Source organism: Aulostomus chinensis, chromosome 1 (genome assembly GCF_037954235.1).
Source record: "Aulostomus chinensis isolate RoL2024-O1b breed Wild chromosome 1, RoL_Achi_v1.0, whole genome shotgun sequence".
NCBI classification, from domain to species: domain Eukaryota; kingdom Metazoa; phylum Chordata; class Actinopteri; order Syngnathiformes; family Aulostomidae; genus Aulostomus; species Aulostomus chinensis.
The window spans coordinates 31,963,599-31,988,573 of NC_141320.1; the positions used below are offsets into that span (position 1 = coordinate 31,963,599).

Below are 24,975 nucleotides of genomic sequence, written 5' to 3' on the forward strand. Positions count from 1 at the left end.
AGCAACTCTCACTACATCACTGTATCATCATTTCTAAGGTGAGTAGCAACTGTCATAACATCACTTTAGCATCATTTTGAAATGAGTAGCAACTCTCATTACATCACTTTAGCATCATTTTGAGGTTAGTAGCAACTCTCATTACATCACTGTAGCATCATTTATTAGTTTTTTAGCAACTCTCATTACATCACTGTCAGCATCATTTTGAGGTGAGTAGCAACTCTCACTACATGACTTTAACATCATTTTGAGGTTTTTACCAACTCTCACCACATCACTGGAGTATTACTAACCTAAGAAGTAATGCTACAGTGATGTGGTGAGAGTAGCACTTTAGCATCATTATGAGCATCGTAGCAACTCTCACCACATCACTGGAGCATCATGTCTTAGGTTAGTTGCAATTCTCATTATATCACTTTAGCATCATTTTGAAATTAGTAACAACTCTCATTACATCACTTTAGCTTCATTTTGAGGTTCATAGCAACTCTCACTAACGGAGGAGGAGAACGGTGCAGCCACGGCAGAGGATGCTTGAAAAATGAAGAGGTATATGCAGAACTGATTCAGCTGTTGGATGATAAAAGCCTCTCTCTTGTGATGAGAGACCCGGTGGATGATGGCAGAAAGGCCCTACAGATTCTGAGGGAGAATTACGCCGGTAAGGGGAAACCCTGAGTGATCAGTTTATACTCAGAACTGATGTCACTTCAGAAAGCTGTCAATGAGAGCGTCACTGATTATGTAATCTGTGCAGAGACTGCAATTACAGCACTGAGGAATGCGGGAGAATCTTTGAGTGATGGCTTGTTAACTGCAATGATTCTGAGGGGCCTGCCAGACTCATTTCAGCCATTTTCCATCCATAGTACACAAAGTGACCAGAAGTTGAGTTTCACCGCATTTAAAGCTAAGCTGCGGAGTTATGAGAGCACGGAGAAGTTCAACGCTTGCCCAGATGATGACAGCGTGATGAAAGTGAGAGGAGGAGATGGTGGCAACTTGAAGCTGTCCTGTTACAACTGTGGCCAGAGGGGTCACAAAGCTGTGGCGTGCACTTCTGCTGCTGGTGAGCGGGGACAGAGACAGTGGTGTAGCGTCTGCAGGAGTTCCACGCACAAGGACGTGAACTGCAGGCGGAGAAGACGGGACAAGGTGAAGCAGGCTGTGGATGAAGAGGAGGACCACACGCTTGCTTTCAAGGTCCGTAAAGCAGATGGAGCCCTGGTCAGCGGAGTGAAGGAGAGAGGCCTTATGGTGGACACAGGAGCCACTTCGCACATCATCAGGGACATCGCAAAGTTCAAGGACTTTGACGCAAGTTTCCAGCCACATAAGCACGTACTGGAGCTCGCTGACGGAGAGAGGACCAGCGGCGTTGCGTTGAAGAAAGGTACTGCAATGGTTAGTCTGAGCGACAGTAAAGGTTGGGTGATGGACACGATGCTGAATGGGCCGCTGTATGTCCCATCTTTCCCCCAGGACATCTTTTCAGTCAAGGCAGCGATCGCCCAAGGAGCGACAGTCATCTTCAAAGAGGGTCAGAACAAGCTTGTCCCTAAAGATGGTGTGACATTTGACATTCAGGTGCATGATAGACTTTTCTATTTCAGCACTGTTACAGATGATGTTGATGAATGTGATGGGTGTTACGATCTTCAGACATGGCACCAGGCTCTCGGTCATTGTAGTTATGGGGATGTGTTACAGTTGGAAAGTGTCACAGAGGGAATGAAAATTAAAGGTAAAACTGAAAAAACTAACATGACATGTGAAGTGTGCACTAAAGGTCAATTTGCTCAGAGCAGGAATAGAGAGCCAGATGAAAAAGCAAGAGTTCCACTTGAACTGGTACACACAGATTTGGCCGGACCTACAGAGCCGGCAGCAAAAGACGGGCTCAGGTATGTCTTGGCATTCACTGATGACTGTTCAGGAGCAGTGTTGACCTATTTTTTGAAAGCTAAGAGTGACACTGTTCAAGGCACTGAGAAGTTCATTGCTGATGTTGCTCCTTATGGTAAAATCAAATGCACAAGATCCGATAATGGCACAGAGTTTACATCTCGCGAATTTCAGTCACTGCTCGGCAAAAATGGCATTGGACACGAAACCTCAGCTCCCTATTCACCCCATCAGAGTGGGACTGCTGAGAGGAACTGGAGAACTTCACTAGAAACGGCTGGATGCCTGATAATTGAGAGTAGCCTCCCAAAAGAGCTGTGGACGTACGCAGTTCAGACTGCAGCAGTCATTCGCAACAGGTGTTTTAACAGACGCGTAGGGCAGACTCCATATTACATGCTGACAGGAAAGAAGCCAGATCTTTCAAGAATGCAAACTTTTGGGTCAGTGTGCTTTGCACACAAACAAAAGAAGAAAAAGTTAGACTCTCCAGGGGAAAAATGTATTTTTGTTGGTTATGACAAAAATAGTCCTGCATATCTAGTCTTCTATCCAGAGTCAGGCAAAGTTTCCAAAAACAGGTTGGTGAAGTTTATCACAAAGAGTGTCAATGAATGTCACACTCAGACAGATCAGGACACCAGTGAGTACATTTTGCGTAGGGAGAGTGTTGAAACCCACTTCCCACAAAAGGACATGACAAAACCAATTCCCCAGGAAAAACTAGTAGAGGTGTGGGAGTCGAACACCAACTGAGCTGAAACGGGAAACGGTAGCAGCCGACGTGATCCAGAGAGGGAGAGGAGACGTCCTCAGTATTAAGGGACTATGAGTGTGAGGTCAAATGTGAGGATGACCATGTACTGACCAGTGTGGATTATTGTTCCAGAGCCATTTCTGATTTACCCGAACGCTGAGAGAGGCGATGAGTTCCCCCGAGTCAGAACAGTGGACGAAGGCTATGCAGGAAGAGATGCAGTCACTCAGGGAGAATGAGACGTTCACCTTAACTCCACTGCCTGAAGGTAAACGTGCAGTGGGGGGTAGATGGGTTCACACACTCACAGACAACCCTGTTGAGACGACGTACAAAGCCAGGTATGTGGCGAAAGGTTATAGTCACGTTGAGGGTGCTGATTATCAGGAGACCTTTTCGCCAACTGCTGATATGACATCTGTACGTAGCTTAATGCAACTGGCAGCTCAACATGGTTTAGAACTGCACCAGATGGATGTAAAAACTGCCTGTTTGCATGCCCCTGTTGATTGTGAGCTGTACATGGAACAGCCAGAAGGGTTTGAGGTTCAGTCAGAGACAGGTGAAAAACTAGCCTGTAAGCTGAACAAATCACTTCATGGTTTGAAACAGTCGGGGCGGAATTGGAATCAAATGTGACATGATTTCCTCGGCCAAAAAGGTTTGATCCAAAACCCAGCCGACCACTGTGTTTACAGTAGACAAACTGAAAGTGAGAAAATAATACTGATAATCTGGGTTGATGATCTTCTTACTGCAGCGAGTGATGGTCAAACACTCAGAAATGTGAAGGAAATGTTGAGTGGAATTCAAAATGAAAGATCTTGGTAAACTGAAACACTTCCTTGGCATTGATTTTGCACAGGAAGACAGGGAACTAAAGATGAGCCAAAAGAGGTGCATTCCAAACCTTTTGGAGAGTTTGACCTGACTCATTGCAAGTCTAGATCAACCCCATGTGAAAGCAAATTGACATTTAACAATGAAGGTGAACCTGTTGATCCAAAAAGGGATCCAGAAATGGTTGGCAGCTTGATCTATGGAATGACATCTACTGGACCAGATCTTAGCTTTATTGTCACTCAGCTGTCACAATACTCATCTGAACCAAAAGAACAACACTGGCTAGCAGCTCAGCATGAGTTGAGGTATTTAAAGGGACTGTGAACCAGGATTTGTGTTCCAGGAGAAATGGTGTGAACCTTAACCTTGTTGCATTTGGTGATGCTGACTGGGCAGCAGATCAGAACGACAGGCCAGGCACAACTGGTTCTTGTTTTAGTTGGACTGAAACGGGTCCTGTTATTTCTTGGAAATCTAAAAACAGCCCCCAATTGCTTTATCCACAGGTGCAGCAGAGCTCATGGCTTTGGCAGCTGCAACACTAGAAACATGTATCTTGTGCAGCCATGAAAAGGAATGGACGATGAAGAATGAAGAATGTCGTCAAAGGTGTGAGCATGTTGGCATCAAGTTTCATTTTGTTCCATCTGCCCTTAATGATGGAAGAATAATGGAGGAATATTGCCCAACAGCTGACATGGTGGCTGACATTCTCACTAACCCTCCAAGTGAAACCATTTGGTGTTCTATTTTTGGTGTGAGGAGCAGAAACATGAAAGGAAAATGAAATATGTGAATGTATGTGTCTGCATGCCGGTCAAACTGAACCGACGGCTGGGTCGACTTTTCCTCCGTCAGTTTAACATTTTAGTCGGTGCTCTAGCCTTTTTATGATGGCAGCGCCAACAATTATCCTTATTGTTATAATCATTATTGCTATTATCATTATTGTTATCATTATTCTTATTATCATTGTTATTTTCATTAGTGTTATTTTTATCATTATCATTATTGCTATTATCATTATTATTATCATCATTATTATTATTATCATTGTTATTTTCATTAGTGTTATTGTTATCATTATTATTATCATTCTTATTATTATCATTATTATTACTATTGTAATCATTATTCTTATTATCATTATTATTACTATTATAATCATTCTTATTATCATTATTATTATTAATTGTCGCTCTCATTGGCGTCACTCTTTTCTGGTTCTCATCACTACTCTTGCTATTATTAGTCTGACATTAACAATGTTAACATGATGACATCACCTTTATATTAATATCACAACTGTAGTTAATGTTTTTATTGTGAGTGTTATAGACATTAATTAACTGTTTCTGCTCTTCGTCTCCTGTTTGTTTGTTGATTCTTTGCTATAAAACATTATTGTGGAGTTATATTTTATTAATATTTCTGTATGATATAAACCAGAGGTTCTGAAATACAAATCTTATTTCTCTACTCCTTTATTTATTCTATTTCTTTTTCCTATTTTCACCTTCAGATGTCATTCATCAGCCTACCATGATAGATATTGTGTTCTTATTAATAATAAGAATGAGATACAAAGAACTGAACAGAACACACACACACACACACACACACACACCTGACACAATAACAGCCCCTCATAATAATTCATTTATTACTGTTAAAATCATTTTTAGTTCATTTCCTGTTCTTTTACCTTTCTCTTCCCAAATAATGGTCTTTATTTTCCCGTATCAATGAATGAATGAACTTGTTCCTTGTGTCAACGGCTCCTGATGTGGTGAGGGGATACAGAGACAGAGCTGAGGGTCGACACGTCGTCCAGACCAGAGTTGCAACTCTCATCCTCTTCTGATCAGATGAGCAGTTTCCTCTCCTCCACTGCTGCAGATGGATCGGATTGTCAGGACCACATCCCCTGTTTCCTCACATCAAACCACACCTACTTCATAAACAAGCCTGACCACTGAACTCCTTTCATGTCAACTGCATTTAACAACACAGAGGTGTTTTGTTCAATGCCCACTGGAGGTGAATCTCATCCATGATTGTCCAGACATTTTTTAGGTCTGACAGTTTCAGCATCTGAGGAGGAAGACGACAGCCTGTCTGAAACAGAGCTTTTCAAAGTGAAGTCCTCAGATCAATGAGCTCACTGATCCTGGATCAGATTTGTGTTGAAAGGATAAAAGCAACTGGACTTGCTTGAATGTTTTGAAGAGCTTCATCATCCATGTACTTCTTATCTTGTAGTAACTGCAGTACTTCAAAAAATTAGGGTTATGAATTGACTTCATTGCAGCTTTGACCTGAGCAGGTGTTCACTCAGGACCGGCTGGTCCAGAGAGGTCCAGGCACCTGGAGCCACTGGATCAGTTTGATCTTTGAGCAGCACAAAGTAGTTTGACATAGGAAGAAGGTCGTCTGGAGAGAAGAGAGGAAGAGAAATCCGTCTCCCTTCTCCTCAACGGACGAACACAGGAGAGGACGGACATCAGATGGACAGAGAGCAACACTGCTGGACTCTCAGAGCTGAGAGGGCGTCCAGCTGCAGCAAGGAGACAAACAGGGACGCTGCTTCAGGACATCATCCAGGAGGCTCTCCATGGTGTGGAGCTGGGGTCTCAGACTGGAAGCTCTGGCTGCTGAGTTGTCCAACCAGCCGTCACATCACCTCCTGAGCTCTCAGCCTCCTCTTGACCAGGTTCTGGATGCTGACTCAGCAGGAGACAGGAAAGGAATCAATGTTGAAGGAATTTCAAAGCGTCCATCAACCTGCAGGACAAACTCCTTCACTGTGTGGGAGGTTCAGAGTCCCTGGTTTGATTGCAGCTTTGACCTGAGCAGGTGTTCATCCTCATCTCAGTAACAGGGGACACTTTATCACAGCAGTGGACAAACATCAGCATTCATCACCCAGCAGCTCCTCTGATCAACAGAACAAGCTGAAGTATTCTGAGAAGGAGGGCATGGATCCCTCTACCTCTCACATGCTAAGCTAGCACTCTACCATTGGAGCTAAGTCCCTGCTAAGGAGCAGCAGATGATGGAGGTTGACCTTCATGCAGGGTTGGATGACCTTCACCAGTTGGAGCTTCTCTGGTTGACCAACATGTGGAATCTCTGTCAATACTCCAGTGGTGTTTAAGTGATGACAATATGGGTTAGTGACTGGGAGTGTGTGTGTGTGTGTGTGTGTGTGTGTCTTTGTGTGTTTATATGCAGATTTTTCCCTGGAACAACGGATTTTATTTGAAGCAAGAAAGCAAGAGCCTCCAGATCAAAGTCAGAATTGATGATGATGTCATCAGGGCTTTGATAGTGTATTTATATGTACATAGAATTCTGTCTTTGATCTCAGGAGGACATGAAAGAAACTCAACTTTAAAAAGTATATGAGAGCATTCAGCTTGGTTAGAAAACATTTTGACTGTTCAACAGTAGAGTTTGTTAGAAACAGTTTACAACACTCAGAATTAAATTGAAGACACAAAAACCTTCCACACTTAAATCCTGTCTCTAACTTCAAACTGGGGATGAACATTTTTATAATCAATCTGTCTCTATGTGTTGGCCCTGCCATGGACTGGTGACCTGTCCAGGATAAACCCCGCCCCTCACCTGAGGGATAGGCTCCACCCCCACGAACCATTGCAGATCATCAATAACCAAAGCTACTAAGGAGGATTACAGAGTTTGGGAGTCAGTGACTTAATAGAGTCTAACAAAGGGTTGAACCTGAATGAGACAGTCACCCTTCAACATGGGGCCATGGCAGAGTGAACCAAGAACACTACAATGGGGGTGAGAGTGGAGCCATGATGGACTCACAGTTCATCACCTCCACCATCATGTGGACCACCTGATCACCTCTCCCTCAACCTCTAAATAACTCAGTCCCTGACCGGGAATCAAACCCGGGTCGTCCCTGGTCTAGCCTCTAGACCAGGGACCACATTGAGCTCTCCAACAACAGAGACTATACACAATGACTCAAGAACACAGGACTCTGTTGTCTCAGCTTGAGATGCAGAGGGTCCACCAAGACCACCAGACACCTCAGCCCCCTAAAGACAGTCCACCCCCAGGATCCTGCCCCCCTCTGCTCCAACTCAGCCCTCCATTCATAACGGGACTTTCGCTACGTCCGAACTGCCAAGTACCAACCTACGTCCTCCTGCTACGACCTAAACATGGCGGCACCACTCAGACACCCTAGAAGATTGGTGGTGAAGCATGACCTCTGCTGGCAGAGCACAGATACCGCAATTAGGTAGACAGCACCAACGAAAGCCCCACCTGCTGGCCTGACTGTGGTACTGCACTCCACTCTGAACAAACCCTTCATTCATTCTCTATTATTAAGGACATTAACGCACCTGTACAGGTGTGTTCACATTATATACATATTATATATTTATGCTTGACCGTTTTTGATGAACTTGGGTGGGACTCTGGTGCAGGGATGAGGTCATGGAGCTGATCTGGGAGCAGTCCTGATGTTAAATGCTGTGATGAAGGACAGTGTGGAGGAAAAATGAGTCAAATTTAAATTGTCAACAGTTCAACGTTGTTGGCAGGACTCCAACCTGAGCAGGGAGACCCCAATGGATTTCTAGTCCATCGCCTTCACCACTCGGCCACAACGACCACATTCACACACTTTTGTAGGAGACTGAAATTAGACAATGAAAGTTCATGTCAGCACAGTCAAACATTTTTTAATTTCTCATGAAGACAAACTGTGTGTGTGTGTGTGTGTGTGTGTGTGTGTCAGTGTTGTGACTGAGCGGTGAAGAAGACGACCTTCTGACTCCATTTTCTTTGTTGCTCTTCTATCAGTTCCTCAGTTTCACTCATCAAGTGAAGCAGCTTTGACAGGTTTACTTCTCTGTGTGTTCACAACTTTGGTCTTTAAACTCCTGACAAACTCACCACGTCACACATTTGGTGAATTAAAGCAACAAATAATGACATCATGATGATTCAGGTTAGGGGGCACGGCCTGGAGGAAGAGTGGCCGTCTGGCAGAGTTGCTGGTTCAGTTCTCACTTCAGCTGGTGACCATGTTGAAGTGTCCTTGAGCAAGACACTGAGCCCCTCATTGCTCCTGATGACCAGCATCCAAGACCAACAAGCTTCTGATTGGCTCTGATTCTCTGAGCCAAAGTCCAACACAGGAAACAGAAACTCTTGAGGTTGTCTCACATTTTTTAAAGAAACTCAGCTCAGGACAGTGATAGGAGGCTGGTTTCCTTGATGTGGGCTTCACCTCCACTGCTGTCCACATTTAAATGCTGGCTGATGCTGGTCCCCTGTTGAAACCTGGACCAGACCAGGGACCTTCAGACCTTCAGTCTAACGCTGTTCCAGCATTGGATGAAAGAGACTGGTGCTCTCATCTTCTTCAACATTGACTTGTTCTACCAGGACAAGAGAATCTGAGCTTGGATGTCATTTAGCAGTCAAAGGCTTGTTAAACTGGTCAACATCAGCTGGTGTTCACTCTGATGATGTAGCGATGGTCTGGATTCTTCCTTCTGGAGCACCAAGCTGCTGGGAAGAAGCCTGATGATGTCAGAGTTGTGTTCAGTGGCTCCTGCTGGGTCCATTTCTGACAAATGGGCTCCAAAGAGTTCAGCTGTTTGAAAGGCTCAGAGAAAGCAGCACATCATGGTGGTCAGGAGACGAGGTGGCCGAGTGGTTAAGGTGATGGACTGCTGATCCATTGAGCTCTGCAGGCGTGGGTTCCAATCCCATCCTCGTCGTAGGAGACTTTGGTTTCTGCTCCCAGATTCTGGAACGACTCTGAACTGTGAGGCTTTTCAAGAGGAGATCCTGCAGCACCAGAGAGCTGCAGTTGCAGGACCCCACAGCACCCCCTACTGAATTGGATGATAAAATGCATTTGTTGGACTTTTGTTTTTTGGTGACAGCGCCACCTATCGAATTACATGATAGCAAAATACTACTTTTTAACTGTAGTATTAAAGGTTTATTCCACCAAAATACTACTTCCTGTCCTTTAATTTCTAACTACTGTATGAAAGGTTTATTCCAATTCCTCCAAAATACTTTCTAATTTATAGTTTTAAAGGTTCGTTACACCAAAATACTTTCTAATTTATAGTTTTAAAGGTTCGTTACACCAAAATACTTTCTAATTTATAGTTTTAAAGGTTCGTTCCACCAAAATACTTTCTAATTTATAGTTTTAAAGGTTTGTTCCACCAAAATACTTTCTAATTTATAGTTTTAAAGGTTCATTCCACCAAAATACTGCTTTCTGTCCAACTTCTCAGTTTTCAAGGTTCCTTCAGTTGAGGGCTCCTGGTTCTGTGTGAGGGGTTGAGGGTCGATATGGGATGATGAGGAAGATTTCATGTCACGATGGTCCTGCTAAAGTAACTGAGAGTCATGATATCAAACAATGTCATCAAAATATGCTTGAACTCTTAAAATGGCAATAAAATCTACTGGAATCATTTTAGCACAAACACTTTTATTGTGATTTTGTGAGCATCATTTTTCAAACATGATAACATAAACTTTAAAAAGGGTCCATTCACTAACACTCTTACTTGAAGGTAGTCACTGATATCAGTAAATAGCTGATAAAGATTTGTGTTCATGTTTTAGTTCTCTACTCTGACCTGTGCTGAGACACTGGACCAGAGAGGAAGACCTGCTCAGCCTCCTGCATGGACCAGTTCTGCAGCTCAGTGATGACGACGAGGGATTCAGCATTGAGTTCATTTTAAACTTTTTGGAGGAAACACCTGTAAATTAACCAGCAGTTACTGGTGATGCTTCACAGTTTCCAAGCTCAAACGGCCTCCTGCTTGTTGGACTCACAATTTCCAAAAAATGTAGACATCAAAAGTCAAATCATGTTTTTGTTTGGTTTTGTGTTGTTTTGTTTTTTACTGGAGGAAAACTTCAAATTGTGATGATGTGTCTGACTTAGAAACTGAACCCCCAAAAACCAAAAAGTCTCCTTCTTCTGTGCCGTGATCTCTGAGCTGATCATGATTGATCTCATCAATAATCCTTGGCAGCCGACCAGTCACACACAGCCCCCCCCCCACACACACACACACACTGAGACATGCAGCAGCTCACAGTAACTGCCTCAGTCACACAGCAGATAGACTCCTTTCTATAACAAGATAAGCAGCAGAAATGGATGGAAGTGATGATGAACTGATGAACAGGTGATTTGTCCAAAAGTCAACATCAGATTCATTTCCAATCTGTGGAAGCAGTTTCATCTTGAGGTTCCAGGTAAGAACAGCCAGCTGTGGGCTGACACACATCTCTTCAGGAGCACTTCTATGCTCCAAACTTGCCAGGTTGAATTGTGTCTGTATTCTGAGGGCAGCAGGAGGACGGAGGAGTGAGGACACACACTTTTGGAACTGAGAGCAGCTGTGTGTGGGATTTCCCCAGCAAAGATAAAACCAGCTCCTTCATGCTGGCTATGAAGGCTCACAGTCACACTGACCCTGCTCCAAATACTTTGATATGCAACAGACTGGTTTCTCTTCTGCTAGTTTGTTATCGACTGTTGTCACATTTATGGATCAATTTAGCTGATAAGATGAAGGCTCCAATGGACCAGCTGGAGATGCCGGGGATTGAACCCGGGGCCTCATACATGCAAAGCATGCGCTCTACCACTGAGCTACATCCCCTCTGTCAGAGTCACTGTTTAACTGATGCAGCAACACAAACACAGACACAACATTTTTTTTAATTATTATTCTTCATTTTAGGGAAAAAAGGAAGTCAGCCTGTGATCTCAAAGGCTCTGTGATCTCAGGAGTTTCACTGTGACTTCAGCCCTCACAACCTTAGACCACAGAGGCAAGTCAGGCTCCAGGAAGCTGAGGCTGCTCCGTTCTCAGTCCTGTCCAGAGTGAAGGTTTCCCTCTCAGAAGCTTTCCAATCCAGCCCAGATCCTCTCTGACTAGCAGGAGTCTTTGACCAGGAAATGAGAATTATATTGAACGTCTGCTCATCCTCAGAATGAAGTAAAAGTATTTGTGTTCCTAAAATAATCTCCAGATGCTAAGATCAATTATTAACATTGATTGACAGCTCTAAACTGAGCCACCATCACTATACAGTTGCAACTGAAATATTTAGAAATATTTCAAGGAAGCAGCAGGCCCTCATCCACCCCGGTCCACCCGACTGTGTCCCCTGAGACAGATGACAGCTCACTTCTGGCAGAGGCAGTTGGGTTGAGGACCGTTGCTGATGTCATCAACTGATGTCTCCATCACCAAAGGTGACAGACAGGATGGTCATGGACATAAAATAGAGGCCTAAGAACGAGAAAGAATGGTTGTCCTGACTGAAGTTTAGCTTGAGCTTTTTAATTTGTTACTAAAGAAAGTATTGGTACAAGTAAAGGCAGGCGAACTTTCCACAAATATTCAGAATTAACTTTGACAACCAAAACATGAACCAAGACGACAAAATAGTGAACATGAAAAAGGAACCAGTCCCACCTTCTTGTGTGTTCCTGCTGAAGTAAATGTTTATGAAGATTTGTTGTGTTCTTTTTCCAAAGGTCCAGCCAGCATTGCAGGTCTCAGGAGAAGGAGCCACTTCAGCAGGATCTGTGGGACAAATCCCCCCACGGTGAGACCTGTCCAGCTCCCTGCAGCTCTGCAAGTTTTACCAACTCTTCATTCCAGCTGTTTGGTTGAATCCCATTTTTTCACCTTTGAACCTTTTGAACACTGATGAGGAGGTGAGGCTGGAGGCAAAACCACAACCTCACGTCATCTCACAGGATGAACCAAAATGCCAGACACTTCCTGTCACTGCTCCAGCACCACCTGTCTCCCCTCCATGTCTTTACCATCTGTGCAGCTTCCTGCTGTCCCTGGACCCTCACAGGTGATCGCTCCACCTGGAGCCTCACAGATGGGTTCTAACCTCCCAATACCTGCAGCCCAGCCTCGACCCACTCAGACACAGTCACCCGTTCAAGCTGGGCCTGGTACCACACTCCAGTACAGACAGAGAGAAAGAAGACACACGGGATCCTTTGAAGAAAATGTAATAAAGACAGGAAGCCCCCATCACATTGTCAGTGTTTCAGTGACTGGCATTGTGAAGAGACTGAGACAAAGTCAGTTATGAATGGAGGGCTGAGTTGGAGCAGAGGGGGGCAGGATCCTGGGGGTGGACTGTCTTTAGGAGGCTGAGGTGTCTGGTGGTCTTGGTGGACCCTCTGCATCTCAAGCTGAGACAACAGAGTCCTGTGTTCTTGAGTCATTGTCTGTAGTCTCTGTTGTTGGAGAGGTCAGTGTGGTCCCTGATGGTCTAGTGGCTAGGATTCGGCGCTTTCACCGCCGCAGCCCGGGTTCGATTCCCGGTCAGGGAATGAGTTATTTAGAGGTTGAGGGAGAGGTGATCAGGTGGTCCACATGATGGTGGAGGTGATGAACTGTGAGTCCATCATGGCTCCACTCTCACCCCCATTGTAGTGTTCTTGGTTCACTCTGCCATGGCCCCATGTTGAAGGGTGACTGTCTCATTCAGGTTCAACCATTTGTTAGACACTATTAAGTCACTGACTCCTGCAAGGACAAACTCTGTAATCCTCCTTAGTAGCTTTGGTTCCTCGCAGCACAGAAAGTCCGTTCACTGATGTAGGAACTGAAAATCTTAGAGCTCCGGTCCTTCGTTCCTTCCTACACTGAGCAGAACAAACACAGAACAGAGAGCAGTTCCTCCTACAGTTCTCAGAAAGTCTGAGGGCACCAAAGAAAGGAGGGAAATGCAATCAATGTTGAATTATTTTACATTTCTTATATTTGATCAAAGATAGAACTTAATAAGCGTCCATCAACCTGCAGGACAAACTCCTTCACTGTGTGGGAGGTTCAGAGTCCCTGGTTTGATTGCAGCTTTGACCTGAGCAGGTGTTCATCCTCATCTCAGTAACAGGGGACACTTTATCACAGCAGTGGACAAACATCAGCATTCATCACCCAGCAGCTCCTCTGATCAACAGAACAAGCTGAAGTATTCTGAGAAGGAGGGCATGGATCCCTCTACCTCCCACATGCTAAGCTAGCACTCTACCATTGGAGCTAAGTCCCCTTTTGAGCTTCTATTTGAGTTTTCTGTTCCCATCTCTATGGTAACGGTCAGTTTTGACCCACATCTTCAATCAGCTGTAAAATTCACTAAAAACAATTTTCTATCATCCAAGTTGTTTCCATCTCTTGGTTTCCTTGGTAGGCTTCCTTATCCATGGAAATATTGATTTGAATATTTTGTTGTGGGCCTCTGGACCTTTTTTTAGTCAGTAAACCCTCAATTTCAATTAAAAAAATGATAAAATGAACCTTTGGGTTTGGCATAAAAGTCTTTTTTTCAGCAACAGAACTTTAATATAAACACTAAATGAAAAGCAGAACAGGCCAGAACACAAACTCTGCTCTGCCGTCCTTCCTGGTTACTGGGCATGGACTGCTGGAAGGGGCATTTTCCTCAGAAAGGGACAAGACGTTCATCCACTCTCACCTCTGGCCCTGGGTTGAATGTTGGTGCAAGGAGCTGCACCCATCTTTCCCAGACATCCCCAATGGGGGCAAGCTTGTCAGTTCTTGCTCCGGTGTCTCTGTCGTCAAATCTGAGGACTCTTGATGTTTGTTGAAAGTTCTGAAGTGGCCTTGTGGCCCGGAAAATATTTCTGCCTGTCGATGCGTCCCAGAGACGATCAGTGGCCTCACTGCAGGATCTGAACACTCCAGGAAGAAGAAGAACACCAATAGAAGCATCCAGGTGTCCCTCATCAATGTCTTTCCACTTGTCACCATGGACTTTTTTTCCTTTGAGGTTTGTCACAGCAATGCTGACTCTTTTTAGTGACAGTGGCATGAACAGAACCATCAACCATAAACAGCTCCAAACATGTCTTGATGTCACTGCCTCTCGTCACAGCAAACCTTGTGATTCCAGGGCTCATTTTGATGACATCAGCAGCAGCTTCCCTGCCATGTACATCAGGAGATACTGAGCTCCAGCCAATGTTCCCTCTAGTTTTTCATGTGTCTGGTTATCCTCACAAGCTCCCTGAGCTCACTGAGGACCACTGTGAGCACTGAAACTGGGAGATGGTTCCACAGGAGGGGAGCCTGATAGCTGAAGGCTCGGGCTCCATTCTACTTCTAGAACTCTAGGAACCACCAGTAACCCTGCATCCTGGGAGCGAAGGGTTCTAGCTGGATAATAGGGGACTATGAGCTCTGTCAGGTAGGAAGGAGCCTGACTGTTGAGGACTTTGATGGTAGAAGGAGAATTTAGAATTCTATTCTGAATGTGACAGGGAGCCATGCAGAGAAGCCAGTACAGGAGAGACATGGTCTCTTCTACCAGTTCTAGTCAACACACAGGCAGCAGTGTTCTGGACCAGCTGGAGAGTTTTCAGGACCTACTTCTTCTTTTGGTCACAGGTTTGAAGATACCTGTGGAAGTGAAAGGAAAGGCTGCGAGAGACCTGCCACACCTCTCCAGTGACCTAGGACATGATGGCAGTGGTGGGATTTGAACCCACGCCTCCTCAGAGACTGGAACCTTAATCCAGCACCTTAGACCACTCGGCCACACTACCTCACTGTGCTGTTCTCTGAGTTGGTCTGCTAAAGGCATGTTGAAGAGGAAGTAACATCATGATATCAAACTGATTCTGAAGGGGGACCCCTTTCCTCCCACGGTCACAGGAAGTGACAACAGCGCCGCTAGAAGCAGGAAAGAAATGGGAAAAGGACTCAGTTTGTACAGAGCCTTTCTACCTCAGCAGCCCTCAAGGAGCTGAACAATGTCCTCTCATTCACACACTCACACACTGATGCTGAAGGCTGCCATGCAAGGAGCCAACCTACTCATCAGAAGTATTTAGGGGTTCAGTATCTTACTCAAGGACACTTTGACATGGTCACTGGAGAAAGTGAGGATAAACCAGCCACCCTTTGGTTGCCAGACGGCCACGCTACTCCTGAGTAATGTGACCTGGATAAGATGGTGAACTACAGCTGATCGCCATGCTAGCAAACCCCTTTTGTTTGGTTTGGTTGTTGTTTAGTGACTGTGGATGAATACACAGGAGAAGTTGAGCATAAATTTGTGTTCCCTGTTCACTTGAATATATGCAGGAGTGTGAGGTGGAAATAATACTTGGAGGAGAATGAGAGTTCAGTCTCAGCGCTATGACCTGTGCTGACACTAAAACATGTCAGCCCACAGAACAAAGATGGCAGTCCTCTGGGAAAGCAGGTACACCACACATACATGAAGAAACCCTACAGGAAACAAATATGTTGCCAGAGACTTTTACTCTGTTTTTGTTGTTTACCCAAGTACAGGATTGGAGGGAGACTGATGGTCGCTGTTTGGGTTTTTGGAAAACAAGGAGGCTGTGGGTTCAAGCTGGATTCTCAGAGACTATTTCCCCAACCTGTACATTGGCATCTACACTGTCATCCAGTCACGTGACTGAAGTCATCCAGTCATGTGACTGAAGTCATCCAGTCACGTGACTGAAGTCATCCATTCAGGTCAGTGATGTCACTTGACAGGACTCTCATTACCAAATCGGCCGCTCTGCAGCACAATACACAATCATTAGCTCAGTGCTACGTGAGCCAAGAGCAGCAGGTGAGCAGACAAGCCGCGTTACCTGTCCGAAGCAAAACATCCGGCGCGGAAATGACGTCACCCGTCAGGAGCAGCGAGAGAGAGAGAGAGAGAGAGATGGGGCAGGGAGGGAATCGCCCCTCTTATGAGTGAGGGCGCCTCCGGTGGTTGGCTGTGCAATTGCCAATTAGGCATGAAAGCTCACAGCTGTCTGTGCTGCCACACACCGATTCAGGCCTGGGCTCCTGTCTCGCTGCCAAACTCCGCCTGACTCCGTAGAGCTGGTCAGCCTCCACTCAGTCCTCTTCATTTGGTTGGAGGTCACCATCGTTCATCCTACACACCTTTCCACCTGCCTCTTTGACGTCTACTTGAAGCTCAGATAAATCCAGGCTAATTCATACCTGCTACTCAATATGGGCCTGAATTACTCTGCTGGAATTATCACTCTGTCTTAAGGGTTTTCTTAATTGTATTAAATCCTCTTTAATTTCCAAGAAGTCTTCCAACTCATTCATTCATGCAAGCCACTGATCCACAAGACCTCATTGATGAGCTTCAACCTGAGACTGAGTGTTTCTCATTGGACGAGACACCCATTCAATGAGACTCATTGTCAGTCCATTGAAATCTACTGGTGTTCCTGGTGAGTTGATTTAACAACATGAGCTGACAGAATCTACGTTCAGGTAGGAACCACCACATCCAGGGGTCTGGACCTTTGAGCAGGCAGAGCCATCAAAGTAGCAGACTAAGCTAGCAGACATTAGCATTGAGAAGAAACTGATACCTGAGCCTACTTTTGGGTCTGGTCAGGTGATGACACAATAATATGACATCATTGTCAGACTGACGCCTGCTCAACACTGACCAAACACTATGGCATTGTGGGAAATTTCTGCTTGGCTCGCGTCCATCAATACATATGAAGAAATTTGTCCAGAATCAGAATTGACAGTGGATACAATTGAGTCCACACTGGTTTTTCATTCTGAGTCAGGTGCAGGTGTGGAACTTCAGACACAGTCTGTGTTTGTGTTGTTCATTCAGTGATTTTTCTTTCAATTCCCAATCACAGCTGCAGAAAGTGAGAGGACAAGCAGGGATGTTCAAGATGAACGCCCAACGTGGGGCTTGAACCCACGACCCTGAGATTAAGAGTCTCATGCTCTACCGACTGAGCTAGTCAGGCTACATCTGAGTAGCTTCAATAGCCTGAAGTGATCAGAGTGAGAGACGCTACAAGCTCTCCATCAGACTCACAGTCACATGAGCCATCACATGATTGATGAATGACCACAAACACCTTCATCTTTGACAAAGAAGTAAAATAAAAGGTGAACCACAGATGAGACACCAGTGGTAAAAACACTAAAGTGCTGTCAAGGAGAAACAGGATACGAGCAAACACACACACACAAGTTACAGAGAGAGAACTCTCCCAGAGGGAACCACTCAAAGGAGAACCTAGAGATCATCAGGCTGGATGACCTCATCAACATGAGACAGGTGGATAGGAAACAAGCTCAGAGATGTCAGGAACATGAGATCCAAGTGGTGAGAGAGCAAGAACTGGTGAGGTTCCAGAACCAGGAGTGAGGTGAAGCCTGCATCACCTACTGGGAGCTTTTAGTCTAAGGTTCAACTTGGACTGGAATGATTTCTGGAGAGACAACGTGCAGGGAGGGAATTTGGAGATGAAGAACAAGTTCCTCTCAGGCTTTCATGGAGTTTTCAGGAGTCAAACAGACCCTCCTCTGATTGGTTGTCAGATGTGTTCTCATTGCACCACAGCCTCCAGGTTGAGGGTTCTGGTCCGAGTCAGACACATTGACTCTGATGCTGCTGAGCCTGAAGGGAGGATGAAGAAAGAAGTGTCTGAGAGAGCTTCACCAGACCAACTGTCCAGTTGAACAACAAACACTAGTCAGTAGGAATGTTGCTGCTGGGACCCTGATTCAAACCAGGGTTGCTGCAGCCACAACACAGAGGACTGACCACTAGAGGATCAGGGCCTCCTGGAGGCTGAGGTTGGAGCTGCTCTGTCTTTGTCTCACTGAGAGATCAGAGACAATTGGAGTCCACAAAGAAATCATTGAGAAATCAAGGAGAGATCAAAGAAAGAATTCTAAGATTAAAAACAGAACTCTGAGATCAAAGGTTGAAGTTCCCCAAGGTTCAGTTTTAGCTCAGACCCTCTTTAATATCTCTGTACTGCCACTTGTCGTCAGGAGACTCAGTATGAACCTCCACAGTTCTGCTGGTGTCACTCAGCAGGACATCTCAGTGTCTCCCGGTGACTCAGGACCTGGCGATGTCCATTAACCTGTCATGGTGACAGAGAACTTTCTCCTGCTCAGCCAGGACAAAACTGAGGTCTTAATTAAAGCTGGAGGCAGTGTTGTTTGGGCCTGAGCCTCCTTCTGTCCACTGCAGACAAGTAGCAGGAGTCGTCCTGAATCCAAGGATGTATTTTATGAGAGCGGTGGGACTTGTAGTTTAGGAGGTAGAAGCCTCAGTGTGACACCAAGTGAGAATCAGAGCTGAGAGCTGAGCCTCTAAGAGCCCCTCCCCCGCTGCTCTCTGTCAGAGTGGAGAGGAGAGAGGATTTTTGGAGAGTTTGTTGTTTGAAAAATGCTCATCAATCCCCAGATTGTGGTCAAAAGTTGAATGTAAACATTTTCAAAGGCATTTTTGTCAGGAATGTAGTGAAGTTATTTGTGAAGTGGAGAGAGTTACAGTTGTAACCCCCATAAAAATTCGGCTTGAGTTTATTGAACTTTTTTTTTTTTCTTGTTGTAAATTCATGCAATGCCATAGAATCACCACTAGAAGGCACTGTATGAATGAGGTGAGTAGAGATTGCAGTAGACGCAATGCATGCTGGGATCAACTGCCGAAAAGAGACTGTGAGACTTTTCTTGATTTTCCGTTGAGACGAACAGTTATTTTTCTTTATGGCTTGTTTCTTTTACTGCTTAATTTTTTTTAATACTTTGAGTCAATTACACGATTGAGAGTCGTTATAAAGAGTTTCCGACCGCTGTGACCGGAGGATGTTTCCTATTACAGGTATTTAGACGATCGAGAACTCCGGTGAGTGTGCTAGTTAGCCGCTATGTTGCTAGCGGACATGTAATGACTGTTTCTCAGTACAGCTATGATTCAGCAATATGAGATCTGTTCTGTTATAATCTAAAAGAAAGGAAAAAAAAACAATCGGAGTAAGTTGTAAATGCACCAAATTGTTGTAATGGATAAATATGTTAAAAGTTTTGCATCTTAGAGCTGTGTTCATTTTCATATGGGAACGGTAGTTTTGCCGTTTTTTTCATAGGCGCCTTAAGTGCCTTGTTCAATGTCATAGAGCTGAGAGGTGTTCATGATTTGTAGATGTGAGATTTTAATTGTTGCAATATTAATATGTAAGAGTTGATGTTGAAATGATACTGAGTAAAAGTCATGTGACTTGAGGAAGCATGATTAGAGATACAGAGATATTGTGTAGCATGATTTATACTGTAACAAATGTAACGATGTCTGAGGGATTTTAATATCTCAGGATATAGTTATTATTTTCTGTTACTGGCTGTTACATGAAGTGAAGAGAGAAAAAGAGAGTATACTGTACACTAATTAGAGATAGATAACCAATTTTTTTCCTGTTATGGTAGATTGTTTTTTTTTATTCAACTCCATTGCTGCATCTGCACTCTGGAGACTGACAGCGTCGATCTCAACCAGGACCACTGTGTGACGAGAGGCAGGGTTAAAGAGGATCCAAATTCTTCAGTTCAGCATTACCGTGGAGCAGATAAGATCCAAGCCACGCAGCGTGCACGTAGAAAAACAATAATACATGACACACTACCCGGGTAGCACATACATATACATCAGACAGACGGACAGAAGGACAGTGACATTAAACAGCATGACGCTGTGAAGGGATGCTTATTTTTTTATTTTTCTTGTGTGAAGTGAAGCTTGTCTTACTCTTGCCATTGTGAAAAGAAAATTACAATAACTGTCTTGCACTAATTACCCCTCGCTCCTTGAGTTGAACCCAAGTATTGTTGCTTTTACCGAGTTACAATAATATTAGCTAGCTAGCAACGTTAGCTAGTTAACGTTAGCTAGCTGGCAATATTTAGCACCACCAACTAGTTAAACAAGGTCAGCAGCTGTTATGATGATGGTCACATGATTTAACCTTCCTCCTGTGGGACCTGTTGGAGGTTTTAAATGCAGCAAAGAAGCACATCAACTTGTTGACTGCATCAAGGCTTTCTGACTTTGTCAGGAACCTCTAGTTCAACCAAATCAAACCAACAAATGTTGTTCACTGAATGATCAAATAGTGAGGGTCTGTCTGGACCAGTGATCAAAATAAGATGATAAAGCAACAATCAGAGCCAAACCTGAAGTCAGAAGTGCACTGTCAGCAACACTGCCAGCAGCTCCTCTCCCAGTCATGGGAGCTTCAGGGACTCTCATCAGCCTCGTTCTCCCATCGACCTGCACAACAACACAACAAACAAAGACGGCAGGTCCAGTGTGGTCCTGATAAGACCACTGGACTGCAGGGTCCCAGTATCACTGGTGACAATGGTTTTACCAGCTGGGACCTTGGACAAGAACTTCTCAGAGGAAACTCATCATGGTGGCTCAGTGAAGAGAACTAGACCTGAGCTGCCTGCTGGAACCTAGCAGGTGAAGGACAGAGCTCCACCTCTTTAGAGACACCACCACTGTGGGCTCATGTTGGCAAAAGAAGTGGGTCAGTTTTTGACACACACACACATCGAAACACACACACACACACACACACACACACACACACACACACACACACATACATGCATGCATGTTCTTGCACACAGAGACTTTAACTCTGTTTTTGTTTTTTCCTGGTTTTGAACCAGTAACTGGTTTCTGTTGGTTTGATTTGCTTGACTGGTTGTTGTTTGTTGACCTTCCAAATCCATATTTTGGGTTCTGGCTTGTTCTGCTTTTCATTTTGTGTTTGTATTAAAGTTCTGTTGCTGAAAAAGAGACTTTTTTGCCTTTTTCTTCAAGTAAATATATGAGGGTCTAAACTGACCCATAACACCACGGATGTTCCAATAGTTAATGATATTAAAATGAATACTAAATCAAACCAGTCCATGTCAGAGATGTGTTCTAACACCCTCAGTAATGGTCAGGAAACACAACAACCTTTGGTTTATTTCTAGGATTTTCTTGAGGTTCATTTTACCATTTTTTAACTGAAATCGAGGGTTTAGTGACTAAAAAAAGGCCCAGAGGCCCACAACTAAATATTCAAACCAATATTTCCATGGATAAGGAAGCCTAACAAGGAAACAAGAGATGGAAACAACTTGGAGGATAGAAAATTGTTTTAGTTTATTTGACAGCTGATTGAAGACGTGGGTCAAAACTGACCGTTACCATAGAGATGGGAACAGGAAGCTGACACAAGAGGAAGGTTCCAGCTCTGAAAAAGGAGTTTGATCAAAATCTTGAACTGCCAGTAGAAATATCCTTTTGTATGTTGACCTTTGTTGACAGAAGTCACTTTAGCTTGGCAGTGACAAGAATGGCTAATAGCTTGACAAAGAACTGCACAAACCAGGTTCAAGCTGGACTTTGGACCCTGGTATCTGCAACGACTCCATCAACTCCTAATCTAGCAGCTCTGCTGGGTCCAACTATTTTACAGAACATTTGACAGACCTGTGGAGCAGTGAGGACACACATGAGTTGATCACATGATCCACTGAAGCGCCATTTTACCCTGGTACTGAGGTCACCAACATGAGCTGGAGTTGGGAATCTTGAACTGAACCTGGTATCACAGCGACACCTGCTGCTGCAAAATGGAACAGCAACATTGAACCAAGTACAGGATTGGAGGGAGACTGATGGTCGCTGTTTGGGTTTTTGAAGAACAAGGAGGGCGTGGCTTCAAGCTGGATTCTCAGAGACTATTTCCCCAACCTCTACATTGGCATCTACACTGTCATCCCGTCATGTGACTGAAGTCATCCAGTCATGTCAGTGATGTCACTCAGCAGGACTGTCACTGCCATCACATTATAGAAAAGAACCCAGACTCCACATTTATGGGGCAGTTTTGGTCTTTAAACACTTGACAGTTCCAGGAGATTTAGTCTGGCTCAAGATCTTCAGATCAACCCAGGACAGAAGGCTATGACTCCATTGGATTGTATCGTTGGAGCATTCAGAGATCTGGTGGATCTCAGTAGGAGCTGTATTTATCCACTGAATGATCCGGGTCAATGTGATCCTGCTCCTCCATCTCTAAGGCTGACAGAGCAGGAGGACCTGACTGAGAAGAAAGCTGCCCTTGAGCAGCTTCAGTCTCTGTGTGACAACACACAGGCAGAAAACCAGAACTTGAGGGAGCAAGTTTCTACTCTTGAACGTGAGAATAAAAGAGCAATCCAGGAGCTCCAGAACCTCACTGCTGTGGTGGCCAACCTCAAAACGGTCCAGGACAAGAACCAGACTCAGATAGAAGATCTGAACGCAACAGTCCACAGTCTTCAGTGTGAGGGGAGGAAGGTTGATGGAGAGAACAATGAGCTCAGAAAAGAGCTGACCCAGGTTCAGTCTCTGAGGGAGAGTGAACAGGTGGAGATGAAATGTCTTGAGGAAGACCTGACTGAGAAGAAAAGTGCTCTTGATCAGCTTCAGTCTCTGTGTGACAAGAGATGGACAGAAAACCAGAATTTGTGGGGACAGGTTTCTAGTCTTGGACAAGAGAAGATCATTGCATATCAGCTGGTAGAGAACATGTATGCCATGGTGGGCAACCTTGAATCTGTGAGGGAGGAGAACCAGACTCAGATCAGAGACCTGAACACACAAGTCCACAATCTTCAGCTTGAGGTGAAGATGGTTTGCAAGGAGAAGTGTGACCTCAAGTGTGAGCTCAACTCCATCCAGGCAGAGAAGAACAAAATGAGAGAAGAACTCACTGAGAAGAAGACGACTCTTGAACAGCTGAGGTCCCAGAGTGAGGAGAGAGAGGCAGAAAATGGATGTTTGAGGAGACGAGTTTCTACTGCATCTCAGGAGACAGAGACCTTCACTGCTGAGTTGGCCCACCTTGAATCAAGGAAGGACCAGGACCCCACAAAGACTGGCAGTCTGAAAGGTGAAGTTCAGAGTCTTCTATGTGCAGTGAGAACACAAAAGAAGAAAAGGAGCAGTGCTCAGAGGGAAATCCTGGGAAATCTTCATGATTTAAAAAGCTGTTTGAAAGAGGAAAATCATGACCTTAAAGCGAAGGTTCAGCAAACTTCTGAAGAGCAAACAGACTCTCCCCTACGTCCAGCCAGAGAAGAGCAAGCAGACTCTCCCCTACGTCCAGCCAGAGAAGAGCAAACAGACTCTCCCCTACGTCCAGCCAGAGAAGAGCAAGCAGACTCTCCCCTACGTCCAGCCAGAGAAGAGCAAACAGACTCTCCCCTACGTCCAGCCAGGGAAGAGCAAGCAGACTCTCCCCTACGTCCAGCCAGAGAAGAGCAAGCAGACTCTCCCCTACGTCCAGCCAGAGAAGAGCAAACAGACTCTCCCCTACGTCCAGCCAGAGAAGAGCAAGCAGACTCTCCCCTACGTCCAGCCAGGGAAGAGCAAGCAGACTCTCCCCTACGTCCAGCCAGAGAAGAGCAAGCAGACTCTCCCCTACGTCCAGCCAGGGAAGAGCAAGCAGACTCTCCCCTACGTCCAGCCAGAGAAGAGCAAGCAGACTCTCCCCTACGTCCAGCCAGGGAAGAGCAAGCAGACTCTCCCCTATGTCCAGCCAGAGAAGAGCAAGCAGACTCTCCCCTACGTCCAGCCAGGGAAGAGCAAACACACACTCCCCTACGTCCAGCCAGGGAAGACTCTCCCCTCTGCGCTCTCACTTTAAGTCAGCGGGGGAGGGGCGCTTCAAGCCTGGACTCTCCCCTCTGCACTCTCACTTCACGTCAGCGGGGGAGGGGCGCTTCGAGCCTCGACTCTCCCCTCTGCACTCTCACTTCACGTCAGCGGGGGAGGGGCGCTTCGAGCCTCGACTCTCCCCTCTGCACTCTCACTTCACGTCAGCGGGGGAGGGGCGCTTCAAGCCTCGACTCTCCCCTCTGCACTCTCACTTTACGTCAGCGGGGGAGGGGCGCTTCAAGCCTCGACTCTCCCCTCTGCTCTCTCACTTTACGTCAGCGGGGGAGGGGCGCTTCAAGCCTCGACTCTCCCCTCTGCACTCTCACTTTATGTCAGTGGGGGAGGGGGCTTCAAGCCTCAACTCTCCCCTCTGCGCTCTCACTTTATGTCAGAGGGGGAGGGGCGCTTCAAGCCTCAACTCTCCCCTCTGCGCTCTCACTTTATGTCAGAGGGGGAGGGGCGCTTCAAGCCTCAACTCTCCCCTCTGCGCTCTCACTTTATGTCAGCGGGGGAGGGGCGCTTCAAGCCTCGACTCTCCCCTCTGCGCTCTCACTTTACGTCAGAGGGGGAGGGGCGCTTCAAGCCTCCCCCGCTGATATTTGTACCATTTATGGTGTATTTGTACCATTTATAGTGTATTTGTACCATTTGTAGTGTATTTGTACCATTTATGGTGTATTTGCACCATTTAGAGTGTATTTGTACCATTTATAGTGTATTTGTACCATTTATGGTGTATTTGTACCATTTATAGTGTATTTGTACCATTTATGGTGTATTTGTACCATTTATGGTGTATTTGTACCATTTATAGTGTATTTGTGCCATTTATAGTATATTTGTAC

General features: G+C 45.2%; 1 protein-coding gene and 4 non-coding genes across 8 annotated transcripts; 2 read left to right on the forward strand and 3 right to left on the reverse strand.

The window, feature by feature from the left end:
- Positions 1-381: 381 nt before the first annotated feature.
- On the forward strand, positions 382-4,562 carry LOC147271249 (uncharacterized). Of its 4 annotated transcripts, XR_015115766.1 has the most exons (6): positions 382-667; positions 876-1,399; positions 1,489-1,593; positions 1,815-1,910; positions 2,801-2,936; positions 4,018-4,562. XR_015115766.1 is itself a non-coding variant. In XM_086203432.1 (2 exons), the coding sequence occupies exons 1-2, from the start codon at positions 826-828 to the stop codon at positions 1,566-1,568; spliced, it is 654 nt and encodes a 217-aa protein (XP_086059558.1). In that variant the 5' UTR covers positions 771-825; the 3' UTR covers positions 1,569-1,744. The 4 variants fall into 4 exon arrangements, 1 of the variants encoding a protein (XP_086059558.1); XR_015115764.1 differs by lacking the exon at positions 382-667 and having other exon boundaries at positions 771-1,399; XR_015115765.1 differs by lacking the exons at positions 382-667; positions 1,815-1,910 and having other exon boundaries at positions 771-1,399.
- Positions 4,563-11,142: 6,580 nt separating this feature from the next.
- trnaa-ugc (transfer RNA alanine (anticodon UGC)) lies at positions 11,143-11,214 on the reverse strand. The gene has a single exon. It is a non-coding gene; the product is annotated as a tRNA-Ala (tRNA).
- Positions 11,215-12,848: 1,634 nt separating this feature from the next.
- On the forward strand, positions 12,849-12,920 carry trnae-uuc (transfer RNA glutamic acid (anticodon UUC)). The gene has a single exon. It is a non-coding gene; the product is annotated as a tRNA-Glu (tRNA).
- A 2,156-nt stretch (positions 12,921-15,076) lies between these two features.
- On the reverse strand, positions 15,077-15,158 carry trnal-aag (transfer RNA leucine (anticodon AAG)). The gene has a single exon. It is a non-coding gene; the product is annotated as a tRNA-Leu (tRNA).
- A 2,141-nt stretch (positions 15,159-17,299) lies between these two features.
- On the reverse strand, positions 17,300-17,372 carry trnak-cuu (transfer RNA lysine (anticodon CUU)). The gene has a single exon. It is a non-coding gene; the product is annotated as a tRNA-Lys (tRNA).
- Between the last annotated feature and the right edge of the window lie 7,603 nt (positions 17,373-24,975).

Excerpts from the sequence above, each read along its gene's own strand:
- LOC147271249 (XM_086203432.1), top strand. The coding sequence starts at position 826 with ATGATTCTGAGGGGCCTGCCAGACTCATTTCAGCCATTTTCCATCCAT. Across the intron at positions 1,400-1,488 it reads CGGCGTTGCGTTGAAGAAAG|GACATCTTTTCAGTCAAGGC; the intron begins GTACTGCAATGG and ends TCTTTCCCCCAG.